This window comes from Tiliqua scincoides, chromosome 5 (genome assembly GCF_035046505.1).
Source record: "Tiliqua scincoides isolate rTilSci1 chromosome 5, rTilSci1.hap2, whole genome shotgun sequence".
NCBI classification, from domain to species: Eukaryota; Metazoa; Chordata; class Lepidosauria; order Squamata; family Scincidae; genus Tiliqua; species Tiliqua scincoides.
In genome coordinates, this window is record NC_089825.1 from 26,304,335 (window position 1) to 26,312,993 (window position 8,659).

The window sequence follows — 8,659 nt, forward strand, 5'->3', positions numbered from 1 at the left end:
TTGTGGTACATGCCATTTTTCTAAAAGACCGTTTCAGTTGTAAGGTGGAAACCCACTCTGCGCGTGAGTTGTGGGTGCTCAGATGCCTCACATGGTGGCAGCGTTTTTGAAGAACTCCGGCGGGGAGGCTCTGCATCACCTGCCTCCCCACCTACCGCATGTCCGAGGCAGTACATAGCCTTTTTGTAATTAAGCAATCATATGTCATAATTTATATGTAATATAGTACTAAATTTAATAATAATAATGTCTCAGTCAGTCTCAGTCTCAGAAGACTATGGTATCGTGCTCTGAATGGTGGTTCTGGAACAGAATTCAATAATAATAACATAGTGTTTAAATTAACCACACGACATATGAGTGTTTTAAGCTTTTATTTTGTCACGTCCCGCCAGCTTTCTTGGGTGTCCCACATTTTGAGGCACTTGGTCCTCTTTGGTGGTCATGCTACCAGGTCACCCTGAGTGAGGGGCTTTCCCGCCTTCTCATGAGTAAGGGCCCAATCCTATCCTGCTTTCTAGGGCCGTAGCAGCCACTAGGTAAGGGAACATTTATTCCCTTGAGGAGGCCTCTGTGACTGCCAGGGTGAGGTGAGGTGCGCAGGTGAGGCACAACCACCCCATGGCAGTCCATGGGAAAGCACCAGCTGCTTACACCTGAGGAAGCTCTCCTTGCAGCAGCTTTCTCAGGTGTAAGAGAGCCTCTTCAGGTGTAAGCAGCAGGGCAGCTGTGGTGTTTTCCATGGGGTGGTCGTGCCTCACCTGCCACACCTGCACTGGGCATCCCTGGTGCCTGTCCCCAGGATGCAGCAGATGCCCCGTTGCCATGGCTACGGGGAAGCTGGACAGGAGTGGTCCAGAGGCCTCGCAGCCCGCCAGGCCCTCTCAGGGCCTGCAGCCCGCCTGGCGGCCAGCAGAGGGCGGAGGCCGCCCGGCGCCCCTTCCCGCGCCTGCTCGGAGGCTGGGTGGCTCGGTGGTGGCGGGCCGAGGGGACGCTAAGATGCCGCTGGGCCTGAAGCCGACGTGCAGCGTGTGCCGCACCACCTCCTCGTCCATGTGGAAGAAGGGCGGCCAGGGCGAGATCCTCTGCCACAACTGCACGGGGCGCTCGGGGCCCGGCTCGGCCGCCGGGGCCGCCTACGCCACCACCTCAGCGGCCTCGCAGCACAGCAACGGGGGAGGAGGGGGAGGAGGCGGTGGTGGTGGCGGCGGCGGCGGAGGAGGAGGAGGAGGAGGGAAGCAGGTGAGGTTTCCCGACAGCCCCCCGAGGGCTGCCCTGCACGGGGTCTACTTCTGTGTAAAGCCTGTCACGCCGGGCTCCGGGGCGGAGCGCCTCTACAGGGTCTGTTGGCTGTCACAGCCCAAGGCTAGTCACGTCTGCTCGGAAGTCAGTTCAGTGGGGTTTACTCTCAGGAAAGTGTGCATAGGATTGCAACCTCAGAGCCCAAGCCTATGCATGACTACTCAGAAGTCAGTCCCATCATAGTCAGTGGGGCTTACTCCCAGGAAAGTGGGGATAGGATAGCAGCCTCAGAGCCCAATCTGTCTATACCTGTCTACTCAGAAGTAAGTCCATTAGTGTCAATGGGGCTTACTCCTGGGAAAGTGCATAGGATTGTAGCCCAAGAGCCCAAACCTATGCATGTCTACTCAGAAGTAAGTTCCATTAGTCAGTGGGGCTTACTCCTGGGAAAGTGCATAGGATTGCAGCCTGAGACATAAAAAATTATGCAGGTGATATTCTCTTTCCTGTCATACACCAGAACCAGGGGACCGCTACTCAAATTGTTGGGGGAGTTAGGACAGACAAAAGAAAATATTCCTTTACCCAGTGTGTGTTTATTCTGTGGAACTCCTTGCCACAGGATGTGGTGTTGACATCTGGCCTGGTGCCTTTACTGTCTCTTGATGTTCTTTTCCCTCTCACACAACGCCAGAAACAGGGGACACCCACTCAAATTGAGTGTTGGGAGAGTCAGGACAGATAAAAGAAAATATCATTTTACCCAGTGTGTGATTGGTCTGTAGAACTCCTTGCCACAGGATGTGGCAATGGCATCTGGCCTGGTGCCTTTACTATCTCTCTTGATGTCCTTTTCCCTCTCACACAATGCCAGAAACAGGGGACACCCACTCAAATTGAGTGTTGGGAGAGTCAGGACAGATAAAAGAAAATATCATTTTACCCAGTGTGTGATTGGTCTGTAGAACTCCTTGCCACAGGATGTGGCAATGGCATCTGGCCTGGTGCCTTTACTATCTCTCTTGATGTCCTTTTCCATCAATGCCAGAACCAGGGGACGTCCACTAAAATTGAGTGTTGGGAGAGTTAGGACAGATAAAATAATATATTTCTTTACCCAGCATTTCATTAGCATGTGGAACTCTTTGCCACAGGATGTGGTGATGGCACCTGGCCTGGATTATTTTAAAAGGGGACTGGACAGATTTCTGGAGGAAAAGTCCATCACAGGTTACAAGCTGTGATGGGTGTGTGCAACCTCCTGGTTTTAGAAATAGGCTATCTCAGAAGACCAGGTGCAAGGGAGAGCACCAAGATGCAGGTCTCTTGTGTGTTTCCTGAGGCATCTGGTGGGCCATTGTGAGATGCAGGAAGCTGGACTAGATGGGCCTTTGGCCTGATCCAGCAGGGCTCTTCTTATGTTCTTATGGAAGTAGATGCCCCCATTGACTTCAGGAGGGAATATCCTGCCTAGTAAGTGTGCAACATGAGCTTGCAATCTAGGGCATCCAAGCATTTACTACCTCCTTCCCTCAACAACAACCTCATTTTCTGTTTAAAGTGCTGCCAGTTGAGGACTCACAGCCCAATCCTATTCATGTCTATGCAGAAGTAAGTCTTATTATAGTCAATGGGGCTTGTTCCCAGGTAAGTGTGCATAGGATTGTAGCTTCAGACCGCAGTCCTAAATAGTGGGAAGGGAACCATCTTGAACTGCTCAGGATCGCTATGGGTTCCATCATGTTGTGTTAATGCTAGTTACAGCACAATCCTGTGTGTGTCTACTCAGAAGTACGTCCCATTGTGTTCAGTAGGGCTTAAGCTTGTATTGGATTGCAGCCTTAAATCACATTGGATTCTGCACTTCCCTCTGCCTGTGTGGGTTATCGACTCCTCCCATGAATATGCATTGGAAGAGTAAAGAAAAATTAATCTTCAGGCCTTGGGTTGCTCAGTCAATAGGAGCTGGCATTTGTTATCCTTTAACTCAGTGGTTCCCAAACTTTTTCAGTTGACGATTCCCTTAACCTATTGGGCCATTGGCCAACTCCCCATTAAGCTACATTGTACAGGGTGGTGGAAAGTTGATTAGGATCGCTACTAATTAACTTCTGCTGCTGTGTCTTGTAATATTCCTGAGAGCTCCCAGAGGTAAAGTTCTTAGACTAGTACCTCTAGGCTAGTATTCCAGTCTTTGTACTGAAATCAGTATACTGTGTTTCTAAGTAAATTGGTCTAAGCTTGCAGTGTAGCCGTCATGATGCACTGTCTGGGTGATAATTGACCCCAGAGTGATTTTGAAAAAAAGTACAATGATGTTTTGATCAAGTGTTTACTTGTGAATTATCAACTTTTTATTATTATTATTATTATTATTATTATTAACAGTATTTATATACCGCTTTTCAACTAAAAGTTCACAAAGCGGTTTACAGAGAAAAATAACTTTTTATTTCTGTATGCTTTTTATTTCTGTAGAGCAAGCAAGAAATTCACAGGAGATCTGCTCGATTAAGGAACACAAAATACAAGTCTGCTCCTGCTGCTGAAAAAAAAGTTTCCACCAAAGGAAAAGGAAGAAGGCATATTTTTAAGTTAAAAAATGTAAGGCGATTATGGAATCTTGCTGTTCAGTGGTTGCAAGGAAAAAGCAAATGCACATATAGTATGCAATATCTATTTCCCTACACATACGCAGCCTACCTCTTTTTCTTGTTTTTAAAAAAGTATACATAATTTGCTTGCAACAAATTCTCATATGTCTGTAGATCAAAGAGTCAGGTGTACTTGTTGTGCATGTTTCATGGAATCTGTACCTGTGAAAATTGGTATGTGTGAATTGCTCCAAAAAGATAGAGAAAAAAAAGATGCAATGTCTCAGACGGGTGTTTTGTTCTGAGTATCTGTTTGAAATGCTGTTCCTTTCTTATCTGTTTCATTTGCTAATGCTTCCCACCCCTTTTCCCAAGATAAAACATGGAAAGTGGGAGATAGCAGACATTACAGAAAAGGTGAAACAGTAGTGATCTTGATATGGAGTTGAGGTTGGAATTTGAAAGAGTAAAGGGAATTTGGAGTTTTTGGAAATACAGCTACAGATCAACACCTGTTTTTTCAGTGAAGTTTTTCAATTCCCTAGTTTAAAATTACATATAGAAAACTGAAAATGAAACACTAGGTTTAACAATCTAGATTTCACATTAGTTTAAATATAAAACTGTGTAAAAATGGAAGATATACGCAGATTAGTTTAGAATGACCTTGTATTTTTGAATTATTAATTTGATTTTGACTTATTTTAGAATTTTATCAGTTTAGTTTCTACTTTGATTTTTTTGTCCCTGAAGACCAGTCAGAAATTGTGTCTTTATTCTAGACTGAATTAACCCATTTCTACCCAGGCCTGAGGTGTCCACATTTGATCCCTGTAGCGTATATGCAATGTCCGGCAGAAATGGCTTAATTTCATCCATCCTTAAGTCTTTGTTTTAACAGGCCAGGCATAAATGCTTCATCCTATCTATTGAATACTGTTTCATCTTTGTCATCCCTAAACTTAGACTAGGAAAATGCTAATAGAATACAGTTAAAATTCAATATGCAATCCATTCAGATTTTTAATAAATGCATATGTTGCACTTGCAGATTTAATTTCCCTTATGCATAGGCAACCAGGTTTGCTTCACATGTGGTTGAGAGTACACTGTCATGTTTTCAGTAGGTATGTGCATCTCTTCTATCAAGCATACATTTGGTAGGTGACTGTGATTAGCTGCTGCGTCCTGCCTATACACAGTGTATGATGTCATGCTGAAACAGATGCATGTAGCCAGTCCAAATATATGACTTGTATGCTATGATGTGTAAAATGTCCCTCAAGCAGTGTCTTTGAATGAGACACTTTCTGTTGCTTGTAATACAGTGTAGGTCTCCAGGATTTTATGCACTGTCAACTTTGAGATGCTTTCTGGTTAAACTTGCATGTTTAGGTACATTTTTAAATCATCACTTTCTGGTGCTCATAGTATTTGCAGTATCTGCCCTGCATTATTTTTATATCCAGTGACCTAAAGTTCCTCTGATAATTTTTCTTTCTAAACTGAGTTTACAAATATTTTATATTTTATACTGATATATTCTTCACATAGTTGAATTATTTTAATTTTTTTATAGCCCATCAAAGCTCCAGAATCTGTAGCCACTATAATTACTGCAGAATCTATCTTCTATAAGGTATGCTGAAATTATTTTCTCACAAAATGTACCATTATTAACTAAGGCTGATGTAGGTGTATTGCTTGCTTGTTCTTTAACAAGTAAAAATGTTTTTCAAAAGTAGTTTAACCAATTGTTTAAACATAAATGAAAGTATAAACAATTTTTAATTATATTTAATAAAATAAATTTTATTTAAACTTCAAACTGTAAGAAAAGCATTTGGGCAAAATATGGTTCTGCTGAGTCCATAAACACATTAACTAATACTTTGATCTTAAGACTGAAAATAGAATTTTGTCATGACTGGGTTTTCTGGATGTCTCATTCCCACTGCAGCCCCCTCCCATGACATGCTTATAAAAAGAATTTATAGCATTAAGCTGCAACATTTTTCACAAAAAAAACTGCTGATTTTTCAAGAATTAACAGGCACAATACACAATAACAGAATGAAAACCACAGAATGAATGCTTTCTTAGCTCCTGGGTTTAGGGAACCTTATAGAATGGTGTTTGATACTTCATGTGAAGGTCACAGTCGCAGGAAGTGGAAAATGGGCAGAAATTGGACAAAACACTTCATATGTGAGCAGAAATGCCCTCCTTCACTTGCACAAGGGGATCTTTGAAGAATTTCTGCAGTGCTTTCTACTGTAATTTATGGCAGGAATCATAAGACAAACATATGCCCTTAGTGCTGTATATCTGAACTGCATGTTTGTATATCAATTTACATGTTGGTGCTGAAGTGGCTGCAGCTGTTTTCTAAAGAGAACTTGCCAAAGTAAAACTAGTAATAACTGAGATCTGAAATGGAGACTTCTAGGTCCCCATTTTTGTGCTATCCAAGAGCATAATAGTGGACTTTTCATTCAAGATTGAAAACCCCTTTATTAGTTTCTATGAGATTGGATGCTGTTGCAATTAAAACTTATTTAGGAGTTTTGAAAACATCACACCAGCAACATTCACACACAGGTGGTCCATACTGAATTGAAAAAAGCACAAGGCTCTTGTGAAAAGAAAAGATAGTTATAATGTTTTGCTTCTGTTGCTCTGAGGGATAATAAATGCTTTTAGGCAAGTGCTCACTAAAGGAGAGATGCAGGCATGAGTTTTTGTAGCCAAGTTGGATGGCATAAAAGATAACTTGTACAGACTGGACGCATCAGCTATCAAAGAATAATCTCTAACATGATGATATCAACCCTAATATCTATGTCTTTTCTAGGGAGTTTACTATCAGATTGGAGATGTTGTTTCAGTGATTGATGAGCAGGATGGTAAAACATACTATGCTCAGATTAGAGGGTTTATTCAAGACCAGTACTGTGAAAAAAGTGCAGCTTTAACTTGGCTCATTCCTACTACAGCTAGCCCCAAAGACTGTTTTGACCCTGCAACTTACATAATAGGTAAGTTCCAAGGCCTAAAATGTTGTTCCACTGGTCTGTTGTATAAAGTGCTACATGTGGTGTACGTGTAGCTCTACAGTCATAGATTTGATTTTAGCACTTAGCCTTATAGTGAAATAGTTATGCTATGGTGCTGTTCAGGTCTTCATGGCTTTCTGAAGTTGATAATGCATTTAAAAATTTAGACTGAAGTTGCATAATGGACAGCAGCTTACATTCTGTGCTGATACTTACATGTATCATTGTACGTGGGGCACTAATGCTGCCGTTCTTATCTCTGAGGCATTTTCTGTGGGGAGGAACTGAAATGTGTGAATGTGGCTATTAACATGTGAACTTTGCATGCCTCCTGTTTTTAACAGGCTGGGATCAAGGAGTAGGGTACTAAAACATGCATGTCTGTTACAAAGACATTACTTAGTGCAGTGGTTCCCAAACTGTGGGTTGGGACACACTGGTGAGTCACAACCTGATTTTGGGGGGTCACCAAAGGGTGATGGAAAGATCAGATAACTAATTGCCTCAAGTCCTGAGGCTATTGAAAAATCAGATACTGTAGCTGTTTACTCTGCAAAGAGCTCTGCACCTGCAGTTTGGAAGCATGTATAAATATAGAGAGAAATTTTGAGGGTATTTTTGTGATCATAACAAAATAAAAATATTTCTTTCTAGATTTTTATGAAGTCTGGTAAACCTAGGTGGGTCCTGATAAAGTGCTTTAAAAAGTGCTAAAAAGTTTGGGAACCACTGATTTAGTGAATAATCAAAAGTACTAATGGGGAGTGTTACTGCAGAACATCAAGCAGAAAACTTGCCTGCCTTTTCAAGTCCTTTATTCCATCCTCCGGGTGTTTTATAATAGTACAAACTATGAGCCCAAACTAGCTAATTATCCAAAGGCTAGATGTACTTCTTGTGCTGGAACATCTGCTTAGTGCTTTGAAAACCATGGAGACAAGTCCACAAGTACAGGAGAATGTCACATTAGATCTGCCCCATCTAATGGGAAAGACTTCAGACCCAGTGTCAGACTGTGGTCTGTGTGGGGTTATCTTGTATTAGGAGAAGGTATATGTCTTCACTATGGTATTTAACAAATTGGGGTAGCCAGGGGGCTGTTCTCTGTGACATAAAAAGTAACAGTTCTTCATTCTTACTTAAGGACCAGAAGAAGATCTTCCCAGAAAAATCGAATACTTAGAATTTGTTTGTCACGCACCTTCAGAATATTTCAAGTCTCGATCATCTCCTTTTCCCACCATTCCTACTAGACCAGAAAAGGGTTATATTTGGACTCATGTTGGACCTACTCCAGCCATCTCGATCAAGGAAACTGTTACCAGCAGTTTATAATTTGATTTTCTGGAGATATAGCTTTTTAATATATGTATATTAAATTTACTTTGAACTTGTGTGTGTTCGGCTATGCATCTAGCCCTCTGGCTGACTTTTATTTATTATTTCAGTGTGGGTTTATTTGTCATGATCAAAGTTCTCTTCACTTTTTTTAAGCTTGCTTTGTATCTGAAGAAAGTCTTTCTTTCCAAGTTGTAGATTTACATTTGTCTTTTTATGCCTTATACAAAAATACATGGTCAATGATTGCCTTTGTGGAATTATCTGTTGCTACTAGTTTCCAGCTCTCCATATCTATGCTATTTTACACAAACCAGTACATGTAGTAATTAGAACTAGTTTGGTTACTATGGTGGTACAAGTTATGATTGATTGTGCTCTCTCCTTTCTTATATCCATCCATTTCTCTTAATGAAAGCCTAAGGTTGA

The 8,659-nt window shown here is 41.7% G+C and overlaps 1 protein-coding gene across 1 annotated transcript; it reads left to right on the forward strand.

Moving 5' to 3' along the window:
• The first annotated feature begins 930 nt into the window (after nucleotides 1-930).
• GATAD1 (GATA zinc finger domain containing 1) lies at nucleotides 931-8,618 on the forward strand. Its single transcript, XM_066628177.1, has 5 exons — nucleotides 931-1,242; nucleotides 3,721-3,846; nucleotides 5,416-5,475; nucleotides 6,691-6,874; nucleotides 8,037-8,618. Exons 1-5 carry the CDS (start codon nucleotides 1,000-1,002, stop codon nucleotides 8,225-8,227), a joined length of 804 nt encoding a protein of 267 aa, XP_066484274.1. The 5' UTR covers nucleotides 931-999; the 3' UTR covers nucleotides 8,228-8,618.
• Nucleotides 8,619-8,659: the final 41 nt, after the last annotated feature.